Source organism: Xylona heveae, assembly GCF_001619985.1.
Source record: "Xylona heveae TC161 unplaced genomic scaffold L228scaffold_5, whole genome shotgun sequence".
NCBI classification, from domain to species: Eukaryota; Fungi; Ascomycota; class Xylonomycetes; order Xylonales; family Xylonaceae; genus Xylona; species Xylona heveae.
The window spans coordinates 1,417,691-1,435,547 of NW_017264197.1; the positions used below are offsets into that span (position 1 = coordinate 1,417,691).

At 48.9% G+C, this 17,857-nt stretch overlaps 4 protein-coding genes across 4 annotated transcripts; 3 read left to right on the forward strand and 1 right to left on the reverse strand.

Annotated features, from left to right (window-relative positions):
* Window positions 1-1,014: 1,014 nt before the first annotated feature.
* Window positions 1,015-1,427, forward strand: L228DRAFT_139991 (hypothetical protein). Its single transcript, XM_018329167.1, has one exon. The coding sequence runs from the start codon at window positions 1,133-1,135 to the stop codon at window positions 1,364-1,366; it is 234 nt and encodes a 77-aa protein (XP_018188504.1). The 5' UTR covers window positions 1,015-1,132; the 3' UTR covers window positions 1,367-1,427.
* L228DRAFT_247371 (hypothetical protein) lies at window positions 1,015-1,634 on the forward strand. Its single transcript, XM_018332628.1, has one exon. It carries the CDS (start codon window positions 1,366-1,368, stop codon window positions 1,540-1,542), a length of 177 nt encoding a protein of 58 aa, XP_018188503.1. The 5' UTR covers window positions 1,015-1,365; the 3' UTR covers window positions 1,543-1,634.
* An 8,951-nt stretch (window positions 1,635-10,585) lies between these two features.
* On the reverse strand, window positions 10,586-12,113 carry L228DRAFT_261062 (hypothetical protein; the record flags this gene model as incomplete). The annotated part of the gene is made up of 1 exon (XM_018334305.1): window positions 10,586-12,113. One exon carries the CDS (start codon window positions 12,111-12,113, stop codon window positions 10,773-10,775), a length of 1,341 nt encoding a protein of 446 aa, XP_018188505.1. The 3' UTR covers window positions 10,586-10,772.
* Window positions 12,114-13,744: 1,631 nt separating this feature from the next.
* Window positions 13,745-17,294, forward strand: L228DRAFT_210902 (GTPase-activating protein GYP5; the record flags this gene model as incomplete). Its single annotated transcript, XM_018329873.1, has 3 exons — window positions 13,745-14,567; window positions 14,630-14,981; window positions 15,038-17,294. 3 exons carry the CDS (start codon window positions 13,745-13,747, stop codon window positions 17,292-17,294), a joined length of 3,432 nt encoding a protein of 1,143 aa, XP_018188506.1.
* Window positions 17,295-17,857: the final 563 nt, after the last annotated feature.

Sequence of the window (17,857 nt, forward strand, 5' to 3'; positions counted from 1 at the left end):
TTTTGCGATTTTTGTTTTTTTTACTTCTTTCCTGATCTTCCTTTCCCCTTCTTCTTGGTAGAAAGGAAGATGGTTGTGACGTCGGCCAGGGCGTCATATGTTTTGTTCTTTTTTTTTATTTGCTTGTTTGGCCGAAGTGGGTGTCTGAAAGCCTGTGACTTTCTTTTTTTTTTTTTTTTTTTTTTTGGTTTGTAGTGACACCACTTTCAAGTGTTTCCCAGGTCGCGAAGCCGAAAGAATAAAAGGATCAGGCGATTCGCTGTTCTTTTTTTTTTTTTTTTGTCCCTGGTCGCTCGCTCGCTTTGGTGGCTGGAGCTTTTGAAAAGACCTGTCGCGGCTGTATGGTAATACCGGAGCAGGGGCGGACGCGATTTTTTGCGTCCTGAAAGACTTTTTGTCTCGTTTGGCTTCAAGGCCAGTCCTCCACCCGTCATCAACACCGTTACCGCAGTACCCAAACTCCAACTCCGACTCCGACTCCAGACCAAAACCCAGACCCAAACCCAAACCCGCCCGAAAGAACCAGACACCGCCATTCCACGCCAGAAGAAACCCAGACCCAAGAAAACCAGACACCAGCCCAGCCCCGGATCCGTACTCCTGACAAACCCACCGAAAAAAAAAGTCAAAAAACCCCAAACCCAAGACAAAGGAAAGTACATGATTTAGCGCTAGACATGCTTCGAAAAAGACAACCCAAACAAAGGAAAGTACATGACTTGGCGCAACACATGATAAAAAAAAAAAAAGAGAGCCCGAACAAAGGGAATACATGATTTATCGCGACACATGCTTGATAAAAATAAAAGCAAAAAGAAATGCGCGGACCCTCAGGAGATCTCTCTAGTCGGCACATTAGTGGCTTCTGGTCAATGATCGTTCTTTTTCTTTCCTCCGGCCCTGAAAACGAGCTCAGAATGCAATCAACACAAAGACGGCGAATCAATCGGCATTTCAGGTCACGTATCCCTGGCGGATTATCGCGAGATACTGCCTACCCACCAGACATCTGTCGATCAAGCGGGATAAACTCACCGCGACCGACAGGGAAACTGGCTATCAGCAGTACCAGCGAACACGCGCACCAAAGAACGCTCCTTCCTTACTCTGACCATCATGTTCACTCCGCTTGATGCAGAGAATAAACTCCAAAGATTGCGAGCCCAGCGCGGCAAAAGCAAGAACGGGCAATGATAGAAATACCACGAGTAATGCGCCAACACGAGATCCTTCCTATTACATGACGTGCTCCCTGGCTGTGAAAAGTACAAAGGAAAGGAAAAGAAATGACAACAACAACAAAAGAAAAGCCAGGGACGATACAAGACTTTGTGAGGGCGGCCGAAGAGAAACTAACGCTGAATGATGCGTGGCTTTGCAGCCAGCACTATTCCGTCTGTTAGTTTCTCAACTACCCAAAAAGACAAAGAAACTCCTAACTCCAGAAACTCCAAACAAAGGAAAAAGCAGCCCCCCTTGCCATGGTCCCTTACGCCCAGAGGAGGCGGGACCACCTCGACACCGCAAACCAGAGTTGCGTGAGCAACTCCGGCACTTTGGCCAGTGTCGAGGCCAACAGAGTCTGCGAACCGGCGGTGTGCCGGTAACGCCAGTGTAGGAGGGCCTGCCGTGTGAGGTCGTTAGCCTCCAGCCACAGCCGCCGCTCCACCACCGCGGCTCGCCACTGGAATAACCAGAGAGCGAGAACCAAGTACACCACGAGGTGCCAAACTTGGAGGGACTTGCGCATGGGTTGAGGGTGGCTTCTCGCCTGGACCCTCGATGCCAATGCGATGATCAGTGGCGAAAAGCCAAAGATCATCGCGAACATGGCGATGACCCCACCGTGTAACTCTACGGACTGTTCCGTGAGTCCAAAGAATGCCGGGAGGCAGGCAGTCACCAGTACCCAGAAAAATTCCAGGTATAGTTGCACCCACCATCGCCATGAGCTGGTGCTCATGGCGTCCGTTTGGCCATTCAATGGGTCACTTGACAGACCCGTAGCAGGAGTGGTGGAATGAGTCAGTGCCTCCAGGGCACCGAGCTCTTCCAAAACCGCCTCCCTCTCCAGTTTCAGCTCCTCTACCAGTTCGGACCGACTCTGCAAGTTGTCGGTGGCGGGGGCTGCGGGTGTCTCGCCATTGTCGTTGGACACCCAGAGATTTGCCAGCTCTTCGTCGCCGGCTTCAGAAGGCTCACGAGAGGCCTCTGGAGACGCAATTGGGGAGATGGCCCAAGAGTCCGTGGACTCCTGGGGGAATCGGTCCTCCCCTAGCGCACGCTCCAGCGGCGCAGCCAGCCGTCGGAGAAGCTCCCGCGAGCGCGGTGGCTTGACAATTTGCTCCTCCGACAGGAGACTTAGCTGCTCGTGCAGCCTGGCCACCTCGTGGCCTTCCTTGACGAGCTTTTCGTTCAGCTCGTCGACCGCGCGTTCCGAGTCGGTCAATGAAGCCCGCAGTCTGCTGGTCTCAGCAGACTCGGCTTCCAATCGCTGGCACTTGTGCTCAGCGGCTTCGAGCTCACTTTTGGCTTCCGCCATTTGCAATGTGAGCTCTTCGGCGCATTCGGCAAGGCGATTGCTCCTCCCTCGCTCCTCTGTCAACTGTGCGGCTTTCGTATCCACCGCAGCTGCGAGGTCCTTGACCTCTAGGAGCAATCGCCTGTTGGCCGTGTCGGCGTCCGTGACGTCGCGCTGAAGGGTACGGGAGCTCTGCTCCAATTCTGCAAGTCGAGAGTTCTTCTGCAGAATCTCTTCCTCGTTGTCGGCAATGGCGACTTGCATCTCCTTCAAATCGAGCTCCAATTTGGATGCTCTCGATTCGCACGTCATCTTCTCCGCCTCCACTTCTTCTTTTGCCATTCGAATGGCCTCCAATTCAACTGCAAGTTCCTGCTCTTTTTGCCGGAGCTTGCCGGCGAACTTGCTTTCAGCGGTGGCTTCCCACTCGCGATACTCTTCCAGGAGCGCTCTTCTCTGGAAGTCCAGCTCTTCGGCGTGCTGGTTCGCCTGCTCCTCCAACTTGGCTTTCCACTCATTTTCGAGGGACTTTGCCATTTCGTCCTGTTTGGACCTTCGCTGCTGCTTGTCCTTTTCAAACTCTTCGATGCGACGTCGAAGATTGGCGACTTTGTTCTCAGCTGAAGCGGTCTTGTCCTTCCAAGTCTGTTCGGATGCTTTTGCTTGGAGAAGGTTCGATTTTGCTTGATCAAGACTCTTCGCAGTGCTATCATACTTTTGCTGGAGCTTTCTGCGTGCTGAGTAAGAGGTAGAGTTCTTTGTCTCCGTTAGATCCTTTTCGAGATCCTCTATCGACTTTTTCTCTTTGATCAAGTCGCCTTTGAGTGTTTCATTCAACGCCTGCATGAGTTCGACTTCCTTTTGCAGCTTTTCGAGCTTTTCCTCGAAATCCGATGTGATTGTGTCGGGAACTTGTACTGGAGGTAAATCTTCGCTCGGTTGCGTCTCCGCGGCTGCGACTACATTTTCTCTAGCCAGATCTTCCATTAACGCTGCTTCGAGTTCCTCTTCAAGTCCGTCAATGTCGGACGGGATGCTCTCAGCCGGTGGATCGTTCTGCTCTGCTTTTGCAGTAGCAATCTTTCTGTCATATTCTTCTGACAGTTTTTGTATCTGGCTGTCGTGCTCTTCTTTGTAGAGCACTCTCATTTGCCGACTCTCTTCGTCGACTTTTTCCTTGATCGTCGCATCGATGCCGTTACGGACATTCTCGAGTTCTTCCTCATATCGAGCTTTCAGATCCTGGTTGGATTTTTCTTGCGCGACAAGCTTTTTATTTAATCCTTCGAGCTCTTCTTGGCTCGCTTTGGCTGATTCCAGCTTTTCCTGCTCAGCTTTCTTAGCTTGCGTTTCGCGCTCGCGCCGCTCCTTCTCAAGATCCTTTTCATACCGAGCTCTCGTTTCTTCGATGAATTGCTGCTGTGCGGCAAGCTTTTGATGGAGTTCTTCGATCTGGTTTTCGGTCGCTTTGGCTGTTTCCAACCTTTGCTGCTCAGCTTCTTCGGCTTCCGTTTCGTTGCGCTCGTTCTCATCAGCCTCCTCCTCATACAAAGCTGTCAACTCTTCAATGGATTTTTGCTGCCTGACAAGCATTTCAAGAGCTTTTTCGAGCTGTTTTTCGCTCGTTTTAGCTGCTTCCGATCTTTGCCGCTCGGTTTCTTTAGCTTGCTTTACTTCGCGCTTGCGCTGCTGTTCGATCTCAGAGAGTCTTTCTTTGACTTTCTCTTGTACTTTTTGATCGACAGATTCTGAGAACTTGGCTTCTAGCTGCTTGGATTCATTGTCGAGTTTTGTTTTGAAATCGGCTTCGATCCGTTCACGCTCTTCTTTGAGCTGTAGCGCTTTGTCCAGTCTGACCTCCTTTTCATTTTCCGCTTGCTGTGCATCGAACTGAGCTTGTTGCTCCCGAAGCTTTTCCTCTAGCTTTTGATTGACGGTTTTGTCAATGTTCTCCTCGACTTCTTTGACGCGGACGTTAAACTTCTGATCATTGATCCATTCAAGCTTGGCTTGAATTTTCTGGCGCTCATCTTCGAGTTTGTTCGCACTCTCGATCTTCAATTGCTCTTCAAACTTGGCCTGCTTTGCGGCATTCTGGGCCTTTTGCTTCCGAAGCTGCTTTGCAGCATTGGCGGATTCATCGTTAAGTGCTTTCACTTGGGCATCGAAGTTTTCGTGAAGTTTTTTCACTTGAGAGTCGAACTCGTCTTCAAGTGCTTTGGTTTTGGAGTTGAGAGTACTGTCAAAATCATCTTCGAGTGCTTTCACCTTAGCTTGATACTCCTGATCGAAGGATTCTTTGATTTTAAGCTTGAGCTTTTCGCCGTCGTCTTTCTTTTGATCCGCGTTATCCTCGCCGGACAGCTCGCGAAGCCTTTCCTCGACCTTTGAATTGACTGTATTGTCAAATTCGTCTTGTAGGCTCTTCAGACGATCGTCGAACTCTTTGTCCTGAGATTTTTTGACGTCCAGCTTAGGCTTTTCGTCGCCCTTTGGTCGATCTGCGTCATTGTCAGCAAACATTTCGAAAAGCTTTTCTTCGACCTTGGAATTGACAGTATTGTCAAATTCGTCCTGAAGCGCTTTCAGTTTAGCCTGGTATTCCCGATCGTACGACTCTTTGATTTCAAGCTTGAGGTTTTCGCCGTCGTCTTTTTTCTGATCCGCGGTATCTTCACCGAAGAGCACCTGAAGCTGTTCTTCGACCTTGGAATTGACTGTATTGTCGAATTCATTCTCAAGTGCCTTCAGCTTAGCTTGGTATTCCCGATCGTACGACTCTTTGATTTCAAGCTTCAGCTTTTCGTCGACTTTGTTTTGACCTGCATCATTTTCAGCGGTCTGTTCGCGAAGCTTTTCCTGGACTGTTGAAATGACAGCGTTGTCAAATTCCGATTGGAGTTTCTTCAGACGATCGTCGAATGCTTGATCCTGGGACTTTTTGAGGTCGGCGTTCTCAGATTCCATTTTCTTGACGCGGTTGGCATAAGACTTTTTGAGCTCGCTCTTGATCTGTTGGCGCTCATTTTCGACTCTTTTCGCGTAATCAGCCTTCAGCTTTTCCTCAGTCTCAGATTGCTTTGTGGCAATCTCTTCTTGGAGTTTCTTGAGGCGATCGGCATACTTCTGATCGTGGAAGTGATCCAGCTCAGCATATTTGCTTTCGAGCTCTGACATCTCAGTGGCGTGCTCAGCTTTAATCTGTTCTCGCTCTTTTCGGTTTGTCTCTTGAGCTACAGCCAGTTGGTGCTTTATTTTTTCAGCTTCCGCAATCGCAGCTTCATATTGAGCTTGGAGCTGTTCTGTCGATTCTAGCGGCTTTGCGGTGGCAAGAACCTCCTGCGCCTTCTTCTCTGCTCGTTGAGCAACTTCACTTTCGAAGTGAGCCTCTACTTGGGCTTTATAGTCGACGAACCTTTGCTGTTCTTCTTTCAGCATAGATTGGAATTGATTCTCCATTTGCGCTCGCTCGCTAGTGTATGCCTGTTCGGCTTCTTGGCTTTTCTGCCTATACACTTCAACTTCAGCGACTGCGGATTGGGCTCGAACTTCGAGTTCCTGGCGTTGAGCGGCAAATTGGTTCATTGCTGCTTCTTTTTCAGCTTGAAAAGCTTGTCTCTCCATTTGGAGCTGAGCATCCTTCTCCTTGTAAAGTCGTTCAGTTTCGACGCGACTGGCTTCTACAAGTCTTTTCAAATCCGCATCAAAATGGGGTTTAAGTTCGGCGAGAAGCTCTTCCCTGATTTTCGGGCGGGCTTGTTCGGCGCTTGCATCGTAGCGCTTCTTCTCGCGCTGGAGTTGATCGGCAATGAAAGATTTTTCGTGCTGGAGCTTCGTTGTCTCCTCTGCTCGCTCCTTCTTCTCCTTCTTAAGCTCGTCTTCCAAGACTTTGAACTCCTTTTTGAGTTCGGCGCGTGCTTTTTCGCGTACAGCTGCAGCCTCTCCTTTAACCTTGAGCTCCTTGGCTCGGAGAATTCCATCTTCGACCAACTTGTTGATCTGCTTCTTGAAGCTTTCGCGTTCCCGTACCCATTCGAATTCTTTTGCAGCTAGCTTAGCTTCTGCTTCCTTAGCCCTGACGGGCGTGCCTTCGAAAATATCTGTGGCCTCTCCGACGCCATGGGTAGCGACTTGAGCTTTCGGCTGCTCCTTGTCTTTCGCTAGTTTTTCTGCTAGCTCACGTCGCCATCTGTCTCTGGTGCTCTGCGGAGGTGAGTTCGGGCCCAGGACCACAAGGGTCGTATCGCTTTCCTTGACTTTGATGCTCCGAGGCTCATCTACTCGCATCTCAGGCGGAAGATTCAGGAACTGGTGAAAGGTGGGTTCTCCAAAAGCGAATCCCGGAGGGATCGTGGGATCAGGAACTTGTTCGCTGGCGTAGTTGATGGTTTGAGGTGCGTTGAATTTGAAAATGGGTTCTGGCTTCTTCGGTGCGCTGTTCACTTTGACAGGCGACCCGGCAAGCCGTGCAGCTTCCTGTGCCTCTTTTTCGAGGTCTTCTTTGCCAGAGCCGAATAATATGTTCGCGGATTGACGCTTCACACCGGTGGGGACTCTAATTGGTCTATCCTTTAGGTCCTTGAAGAATTTCTTGCCTTTGCTTGCGCTGCCGCTTATTCCTCCTTGTCCAAAAAAGTTGAAGTCGGGGTTGGCAGCCGGGGGAAGAAAAAGGGTATCCGGAAGACTGAGCGGCTGCGGCATAAACATGCTTGGAACGCCCTTGTTCGGCTTGGGAACTGAGTTGGGATCGTTCGCGAAGAGCGGAACAGATGGGATAGGTGCAGGCGCACTGGGGGCGGCTCTGGGGGCTGCACTGGGAGTGGCAGCATTGACACTGGCCCGCGTAAGGGCGTCGAGTTCGGCTGCGGTGAGCAATGGCAGCTCCTCAACAGCGAAGTTATCAATGAAATCAGGATGAGAATTGAGCCAATCGGCAAGTGAACGGCCCTTGGATTCTTCGAGAGATCCGGGTTCGGGTGAAAACTCAGCAAGGTCTTCAAAGGTATAAACTTTTCCATCATCGTCAAAATCGACGGGGCCCTCAAGAATCGGCAAGCCGTACAAATCTCTTTCGGAGTTCTGCAAATTCTGGCTACCTTCAGTAACAGGAAGGAGCACCTGATCGATTTGCTCGGTGAACGGGATCGCGGGCGAGGTCGGGCGGCTTATTGGCGGTGAAAAGTTCAAGACGTCATCTTCACCGAAAAGCGCGAATTCGCGTTCCTCCACACATTCGGGAGTAGCGGCTGTTTGGTACGGCTCAATGGGAGCTCCATCTGCTCCGAGGAGACCTTCGTCATCGGGATAACCAGAGTAGCCATAGCCATAGCCATACGGGGTACTCGGCACTTCATATCTACCGCCACCTGATTCCAGCAAAGGCGATTGAAGGCCTGGTGTGACTGCGGGCGGAGTACCTATGATGCGGGAACTCTTAAAAAACTCTTCGAGCTGTGCATCAGTGATTGCCATATGATCAGGTTGTCCAAGATCCAAAGCGAAAAGGGCAGGATCAATGCGGGACTCGATGGGAACTCCCTGGGCATCATAACTCGCGGGGATCGACTGTTGGTTGGCTGGAAGTCCAGTTCCCTCAGGCTCTTTGGCCTTCTCCTTGCCTTTACCAGTGGTATCGGCGGAGCCGCTGGCATCATTGACGGTCTCAGAGGGGCCCTGACCGAGAGTATTGTCACGAACATTGCCAAGGGTGACGTTGCTCTGATTGTCTGGATTGGAAATACCAATATTGACATTGCCAGTATGGACAACATTGTCGTTGCCGACCTTGCCAAGTTCAAAATTGCCTGGATTGACAAAGCCAGCATTGCTAGCGGGGGCAAAGTTGACGAGGTTGAAGCCACTGAGGGCACCTTCATTGTTTCCAGCTTGAATGGCCGGAGTCATTTCCATGTCAACGTCATTGGTATTGGCAGTGCTCGGATTGGCAAGGTTACCGCCGTTGGAAGGGCCAACGCTGGGGCTGACACGGGCTTTCATGGAGAATGGACTGTTATCCATCTCGACTTCGTTCATTTCGTTAGGAACGGGGGAGGATGGTTCGGAAATGTGGAATTCCTCGATGCCTTGCAAGATGTTCGCGGCAAATTCATCAGCGTCCATGTTCATGCTAGTCATTTCGAATGACGGTAAGCAAGAGCTTCTTGAATAGAGGTTCGGATCTGCAGGGGTTTGTCAGCTTCGTTCTTACTTTGGACTAATGAGTTTTAGGTCTCTTACAAGCACTGTCTAAGTATGACGTGTGTGGGTGTTTCTCGAAGGAAAGGGGATTTTGAAATCTAAATGAAGTTGTCAGCTCTTTGCTCTGCGTTTTGTCAAGATCAGGAGGACTTACCGTCTCAAGAGATCACTCCGAGCTTAGCTCAAAAGCGAGATTACAGCGACGAAAAAGGAAGCTTTCGAAGCGGATGAAAAAGAGAAGATGAAGGTGCGAATGAAAAGAGGATTTTACGTCTAAATGAAATTGTCAGCTCTATGCTCCACACGTTATCGGCATTAGGGGGACTTACTGTCACAAAGGATCACTGCGAGCTAAGCTCAAGCTCGTGATCAACAACGACAAAAAGGGCAGCTTTCGAAGCCGATGAAAAGAGGAGATGGAAGTACGAATGGAGGGGAGGATTTCGAATCTGGACGAACTTGTCAGCTCTCTGCTCCACACGTTGTCAAGATTAGGAGGACTTACCGTTACAAAGGATCACTGCGAGCTAAGCTCAAGCTCGTGATCAACAACGACAAAAAGGGCAGCTTTGGAAAGCTGATGAAAATGAGAAGATGGAGGTACGAATGAAAAGAGGATTTCGAATCTGGACGAAGTTGTCAGCTCTGTGCTACAAGCTTCATCAAGATCAGAAGGACTTACCGTCACCGGAGAATCGGTTTGAACTGAGCTCAAACGCGAGATCAACAATGACGAGAAAGACAACTTTTGAAAGCAGGTGAAGATGAGAAAGGTACGAATGGAAAGAATATCAGCTTGAGAGCAGACAGTTACGAACGAGAAAGATCAAAGATCAACCACGGTAAAGCTGTTCCTCGCTGACGAAAAGAAAGATGTGGATGGAGAGAAGGTGGAAGAAAGAAGAAGGGAGACGAGAGAGGAAGGAGTGCTTTTGAAGGCAAAAGTGGCTGGTCTCGCTTGAGAAGGGCGTTGTCGGGGCCGACAGTGGTGAATATGAGCTCCCTGCGGAAGGAACTGGCTACTCTGGTTTTCATTTCGAGTGACGGGCTGCTCTTATTCTCCCGCATTTGAAGGGCAAGATGGCTACGAATTCCACTCAAATTTCTAGGCAAGTTACTCCTCGATACAGGCTATCTTGCGAATATTTTATCGATCGATTTGAAGCAGAAATGATACGTTGGCAACTATTCGTCGGTAAGTGAGATGAGGGGCATCTGAGTCCGAGTTTTGGTTCGATATTGCCTAATCGGGAAATATACGTGAATGTTGCCGGTGTTGTGGTTCGCGGTGCGCTAGGCGCGCTTGACCTGCATGGCACCGGAGCTCATTCTGACTCTACGGGGCCCGTCCTTCCCGTCTAAGCGATCATGGGGCCCTATTACCCCAGCCTCTCTATTAATGAATAGGTTTTGATGTTTTGCTACGCTTACTTGATGACTGCTCACTCTCAATCACAGGTTCGAAGCTATTCTCATATCTGGTTCATCAAAGCTACCTTGCTTTAATTTCTCAATCGAAGCTACATCTCGTGGTAGACTTGTCGTCATTCTCGAGAAGGACAATGACTTAATCACTTCACCCAGTGGCTATCGGAAAAAGTTCCGGCAGAGTATTGTACCATTGACCATCATTGAGTGAATATCCTCGCTTGTCCATTTTATTACGTACGTGTTTTGAAATAATACCGGCCGAGATGCGGGGATGCTCGGCCGAATAGAGCTATTGACGAATTCACGGCTCTGAATACAATAGTAAGTGACTTGAGTTTGACTGCGAATAGAGCTAGAGAGTCATGTCATTACTCTATTGTTTCAGCATGACGAATAATACATTCTGGTCAGTCTCAGCTTCGAAAGGAGCTCAATGGTTCTAATATTCAAGGAGCAATAATTCTCTTGTGTTAGGTAGTTAACTAAGTGATGCAAAGCGGGAGCAAAATCTCGGTTCTGAAGGCCAATAAATATCCTAGCCATGTGCGCAGGTTACAATAATCAGGAGTGCAAGCATCACAGAAATTGAATTGCGCGGTTCTCTTTGCCTCTCATCATTTGGTTAATGCTGTGCTTGTTTGGGAGCTTTCAAAGCACCAACGCGGTGCACCCAGAACTTTCCTTCTGTAGCATCCTCCACTTTTGCAAACGACCTATGGTGAAAGCCCCATTGGATAGCCTTCCTCTCCTGGCCATCAATCTCTACCTTCAAAACCTGTTTATCCTTGATCTCGGTTGGGTCATTCATTCTCAAGAACTCGATGTTGAGGCCGCTAGCCACATGACCAATAATTAAGTCTTTATCATGGATGTGTTCAAGTTCATCCAGGAAACCCTTTCTTCTTCGCGAGAGGAGAGCAACTTCTCTCCACTCGTTCCATAAGGACTGTTCTTGAGAGCCTGACCAGAGATATTTGACAGACAGAATTCTGGCCAAACTTTCCGGAATATCAACTTGTACAATTCGCAGATCATCTAGAGGTACCTTATGCTTACCCCACGCTGCGTACAGGTCTGCAGTCTCTTTCTGTGGAGTAAAATAGCTGAATGCTATAAGTCCGCCAAAGTCTCCTTCCACCGTGGCAATTTTACCCAGCTCCAGTCGCCGCGTCTCCTTATTGCAGAGCAATTTGCATCTATATCCATGCTCTGCACGCCAAAGAGTAGTGTCGCTAGGTGCGACTTCTGGCGCAACAACGTCTTCCGCCGAAATTGGCGCAGATGACCTTTGCTCAGCAGCTTCGTTCTCTGCAGAATGGTCCGACGTCTCATCCATCTCTTGCATATGGATGACCAGATCTTTTACAGTCTCGTCAAGGGCTTCGACTACTTCGAAAGCAGCCTGTGCCGCATCCAACACCCAGAACTCACAGCTGGCTGTACATCTGATGCCTTCAAATTCAGGCATCAGAATTGCTTCCTTGAGCGTCGAGTTGATTCCCAAGCGGTCCAGATGGCCACTCCAGTCATCCAAGGAGCTCGTTGGGCCAGGCCCGAGCATGGTGATCCTTGAGAGCGCAAAATCAAGGAAATCTACCTCGCCGATAGCGACATGTTCACGGAAATACGGATCATCCATGGCAGCAAGAGCAGTAGAATAGTTGTGCCACATTTCCGCGGCAGTTTTGAAGCCAATGAACTCGTAGGTCTCTTGACTATGTAAGTCCGCAGGTATTTCCACTTCGTCTGTCTCAATCTTCAGACATGATGCTTTGAAATCACGAGAAGTGACAGTGTTATGTGATGGTTGTGAAAAGGCTTGATTGGATATAGTTGAAGTAGGTGACATTATTACCAGAGGAGAGATCTTGCGCTTGTTCCCTTTGATTGGAGATAATAGATTCTTTTGTTCTAGAAAAGCCGCGACACCTTCGGATATTGTTTGTCTGTTCTGAGTGCCCATCTTGGCAAGCCAGTCGAAGCTGATGAGAGTTCAGGAACCTCGATCAAATTAAAAATTAATATAGCTAAAATATTGAAGCAAAGCATTTGGCTTGGGGAAGTAAGACCGATGTAGGTCTATAGCTTGTTTTATCTCGGAGTCAGGTATTCTTAGCCAGGTATGCACCGACGTGGCTTCAGCGTACTTAAGGTGTCCATTGGAAATGATGAATAATAGGCCGGTTTACATTCAATTAGAAAAGCCATACTAAGTGTGAATCGTGCAAAAAGGACCAGACCAAACTGGGTAGATCAATTGAATATGCCACCATGAATATGCCACCATGGTCTTTATTCACCGTTATGGTTACGCTTTGGGAAAGGGGTAAACAAGTTGTCAGTATAATTATTGTGCACGTTATTCGTACCTTGCACAATTATGCAGATATCGCTGAATTTATGCATAGATGGATTGGCGCAAAAGAACCACCCTCATCCGGTCCGAGCTATTTTTTCCAAATCGAAAGCTAATCCAAGCAGATAAGATAATAGCTGTACTGTGCTTTTGAACGGGTAGAGATCTACACTGAGTAATTTTTGAACGGATAATGTCTGTATAGACGGCAGGTAGGCCGCTTTCAACTCCGGATTTTGGAATGTAAAGCATCATAGAATTATTTGTCTCTGGCATGCTTTAGTTACTTATATGATCTAGACTGTGGAGACATATATTTATTTTCTCCCTTGGATGTCTTAAGCATATGGATCTATGCTTCTCAGAAATATATTTGAAGTAATACATATTTACCATGATATTTATGGTATAAGACGCACATTTGTTAATTAAAATCTCCCTAATCAAGGAGGAAAAAAAAAAAAACAGCAAACAAACCTAACTGAATATTTCATATCAACAGCGTAAATATGAATTAATCTAGAATATTATAGGTGGAATAATTGAATTGATATTTATCGCGGGTTGAAGAAGTGAGATGTTTCTAAATATATTCGTGGGGCAAGTCGGAGAAATCTCCGTGGGGTTGTCCCCAGCATAACCACAGCTGAAAAGCAAGTACAACTACCTCTAGAAGGGCATAATTTTCGTCAGAGTAGAGTACTACTACTTTCAGGCTCGACGCCATAGCCGTTATCCCGACTGGAGTGACCTCAAGGTTGAGCTGGAGAGTTGACGTTCATACATTTGCAGTATTATATTGCTGGCAGTTTCTATAATTTCTGTTGCTCAACAAATTGTTGGAAACGTATATCATTGTGCGCCCAATATTCTTATGTTTTGCTCTCTCTCTCAGAACGAGCATAAACCACGCACCGTCGCTTGCGTACGTACATCAATCCTACCGTAGCTCGGGTCTATCGCGTACCTTACGTCGGTCGGCCAAAGCTCGAACAGACGATAGCAACTCTTCTGCCCCAGGAATGCAGATACCTCACACTTTTCCGCTTTGCTTCTGATTGGCTTGCGAGGAAAGGGGACAGTGGGAGGTCTCTTGTGAAACATCTACTCAATCATTGACGTACCCTGACCTCTGATATCATGCAAACAAGAGCTGTCGATTGAACTAGAGGTCTACATCCCAACGATAGTCAAGACCATTCGCATCCGTGCTTGCGGGCGCGTGAGAAGCGCCCATCATGTTCAGCATATCGTCTCTCGTCCAGAAGGCCCAATCCCTCGTTGATCCATCGTCTGCTCCTGTCCCTGGGAGCTCTGACCGAAAGCCCTCCAAATCCGCTCTATTCCGTCATCAGTTTCGGTTGCCCGATTCCCAAAACCCTCTGCAAGAGATCACTGCAGAGCTAACCCTCCCGCCTCCGCATTCCACCAGCTCAACAAACAAGCCGCGAACTGAGAAAGATTACGATCGAGACCGTGATCGGGGAAATAATTATCCAGGAAAGCTGCATCTGAGCGAAAGCTTCCTGTGTTTTTCAACGCAGCCGACAAGTTTCTTACCGTCCGCTAGTCTGGGCTCATCAAGTGGGTTTACCGGACAAACACATGGAGAAGGGCCAGCAGGCAATGGGTTCACCCTTCCACTTTGCGCTATTCGACGCGTGGAAAGGCTTCATAGCCAAAGTTATATGTTTGCTCTGAATATCACAACCTGGAATGGCCTCACCTCAGCCGGGCAGAGCAACGCAGCCTCTGAGCCTCAAAGGTTTACGATACAGCTCGCGGGGAGTCGTCAAGCATGTGAAAAATTTTGTGACGGCCTAAAGAAGGGGCTCAGAGAGGGAATCCGAGAGGTCGAGAACCTCAAAGCTGTTGTTGCTGAATGCTATTCAGAGTATCTCCTCTCCAATGAACCAAAGAAAGCAAAAGATGGAGCCAAGGATGACACAACCGCACGTGAACCTCCTGACGCGGGGCTGGGAATGGTCTTCAAGTATCCCGGTGATGCTCGCAAGCTGCGAGATCGGAGCAAGATGAGACTCTGGGGGGAATATTTGCGAGGTAGGCATCGCCTTCCCGACTAACAAATTTTGAAAGATGCGTTGCTGACGTGGGATAATTAGAAAACGGTCGTAATGCCACGTTAATTCGGCAATCCACATTCCATAAACTTATCCGGGTTGGTCTTCCAAACAGGCTACGGGGTGAAATTTGGGAACTCGCCTCGGGCTCCTTTTTCGTCAGGCTCCAGGATCCAAAGCTCTACTCCGAAACGCTCTTAAAGTATTCTGGGAGGACTTCGCTGGCCATTGATGAGATTGAAAAAGATCTGAATCGAAGTCTTCCAGAATATCCTGGTTTTCAGAGCGAGGAGGGAATTGGACGACTGCGAAGAGTTTTGACGGCGTATAGTTGGACCAATGAACAAGTTGGATACTGCCAGGCAATGAATATTGTCGTAGCAGCACTTCTCATGTTTGTAGAGCCTTAATCTCCCCGCGTCGTGCAGATGCTAATTCTCCCACGAACAGCTACATGTCCGAGTCCCAAGCTTTCTTTCTCCTCTCTGTGCTCTGTGACAGACTTCTTCCAGGGTATTATTCTACCACCATGTACGGGACCCTACTCGATCAGCGAGTATTTGAGTCGCTCGTGGAGAAGACGATGCCGATTTTATGGGACCACCTCGTCAAATCTGACGTGCAACTATCTGTGGTCTCGTTACCCTGGTTCCTCTCGCTCTACATAAACTCCATGCCTCTCATTTTCGCCTTTCGCGTTCTTGATGTGTTCTTCTTGGAAGGACCCAAGGTCCTGTTTCAAGTTGGCTTAGCGATCCTTCGCATCAACGGCGAGGAGCTGCTTGATGCTACGGACGACGGGGCCTTTATCTCAATTCTGAAATCGTACTTTTCTCGCCTCAACGAATCTGCTCATCCTCGCTCGGAAAATGAGAGACTGAGAGCCGTGACGAAATTCCAGGAATTGATGGTTGTTGCTTTCAAGGAGTTCTCCAACATTACGCAACACACCATATCAGAGCAGCGGGCCAAGCACAAGGACGCAGTTCTGAACAATATTGAAAGCTTTGCCAAACGAACATCAATACGAAATCTCGGTCCGGACAGCAAGCGCCTCAGTCAAGACGATCTGGGCTTCCTCTACGATAGATTTTATAGCGTTCTCTACGAGCGACAACAGCGGATGCAGATGATTCGAGACGAGACCGAGCGACGAGCAAGGTCTGGTAACATTGAGGCCAATGAAATTGTTACTGGAGTCGGTGGCAATACAGAAGTCGAAAAGGGAAGAGTTGGGCTGGGCCCTAGTGCGACCTTGATGGACTATGACGCCTTCCGAGAGTTCTTAGCCGGCATCGCGCCATGGGCCATCTCCGATACACCGAGTCCATCTCAAAATAATCTGGCTTCTGAAAAGTCGCCATTCTCTTCGTTTGGTGGAGGTCTCAAGGGCCGAAATCGATCACTCTCGCCCTGGGGTGCTGGAAATCCAGAACCGGCAGATCATGAATTCGTGCAAAGACTCTTTGGGAAATGGGATGTGAACAAGACCGGAGCCCTGAGCTTGCAAAATGTGGTGGCAGGTTTCGCTCAGATTAAGGGTACGCGAGATATTCTCGCGAGCATCAGCTATTTCTTTGATCTCTACGATGACGATGGGGATGGAAAAGTTGACCGAGAAGGAATACTACGCATCTCCGAGGCATTATTGTTCTTGTCGAGGCGTGGCTTGCAAGGACTTTTGACTCCTGCGCCCACTGGAGTGCCTGGGGAGTCCGATCGTGATCTCGACAATGGCCTTGATGATCAAGCACTGGGTAACATTGACGAAAGGTTTTTGAACAGCGTCAGCGCCTTCATTCGTCGTTGCTTTGAATACGCTGATCCGGATCGCTCACACGAACAAGCTACAAATTCGACCAGCGCAAATGTCAATGATATGAATGATGGTCTAGCTGCATTTAGCATTGGCAAGGATGAGGAAGATCTCTTAGATCTAGATGATGCCAGTGGAAACCGTTCCACGGGTGAAGGTGATTCCCAGGAAAAGGCAAGCTCGAGTTCTGAAGCAGCGGCAGACCAGTCTGAATTATCTGAAGCGACAAGGGCGAATCAAAATTCTGCAAATCTTGCACTTGATCCGGCAAATCCGCTTCACATCATACTTCCAACCTTCCGAATGGTCATTCTCGCTGATGAGTTGCTTCAGCGATTCTTTGAGTCATTCTTCCCCGATTCATTCCAGCTCTCTGAACGTCCCATGGAAGACGTCTCGTCCTCGAAGCTCACCACATTTGCAAGCGTATCCGGAGGTCGTGTAGGCAACATACCTACACCCCTATCTCGGTCGCCTGTGACTGGAGGAATGGTTCCACCAGGCAAAGGCTTGCGAGGTATGCTGGATAACCTCGTGACCGATGGCATGCGGGTGGCGGCCGAAGTGAGAAAACGCATGGACGAGGCGCAACGTGAAATGGAACGCAATGCTCTTGGCCGAGATGAAGAGGACGAAGAGGAAGAAATTGAGGAAGGAGGTAAAGTGTCGTTGGGCTCCCGCGGCGATGCAGAGACGCGAAGCGTCATGGAACGCGATCGGGATCTCCTTGAAGGAGCTGAAGCGGAGTTTGGAGGCATTGGCGAAAGCGGGTCTACGGGAGAAGTGACGGCACCTCAGTCATCATCTCATATTTTGGACCTACCTGCAGAACCGTCTCGGCGGAGAAGTGCCAGCTCGGCTACGCAAAAGGTCGTCGAGTTTGAACGATGATTGAAAGAAATGCCCATAGACGAATCCATTTCCAAGACCAACATCCATTTTGCTTACACTGTCATACTCCACTCTTTCTTTGTCTATCCCACACCTCCTGGTCCATTTAAACGAACATGGGTGCAATCGGTACATGGATCTGTCGGCCGGATCTCAGATGCAACGATTTACTTCGGGTCCAGCAATCATAGCCGTAAGATGCAATTTCCGCCTCTGAACAATTGTTCCCACACTCTGGGATCTGGCATACATTTTCAAGAGATCTTGCCCGTGTGTTGACGATGGGACACGATGCTAAGTTAGAGGGGAACCAGGATCGAGTTGTGGCCCTGTCTGCCCTGTCCGCTGTGCCTCCCTTTCCGTCGCTCACTGCCTCCCCTTGTCGCCTCTACTGCCGGGAACATGTCTCCTTTGTTCCCGAGCCGTGTGGATCATCGAGCAGGGCTGCACGGCCCCCAAAGGGGTGTGCGTTTGCCGAGCAGACTAGGTTTACAGTGTGGTAAGGTTTTACGGTTCGACTCCCTATTCGGCGCCTCTTTGCAATGTCTTCAGTTTATGCCCAC

Coding starts and splice junctions, on each gene's coding strand:
- L228DRAFT_139991 (XM_018329167.1), top strand. CDS start 1,133: ATGCAGAGAATAAACTCCAAAGATTGCGAGCCCAGCGCGGCAAAAGCA.
- L228DRAFT_247371 (XM_018332628.1), top strand. CDS start 1,366: ATGCGTGGCTTTGCAGCCAGCACTATTCCGTCTGTTAGTTTCTCAACT.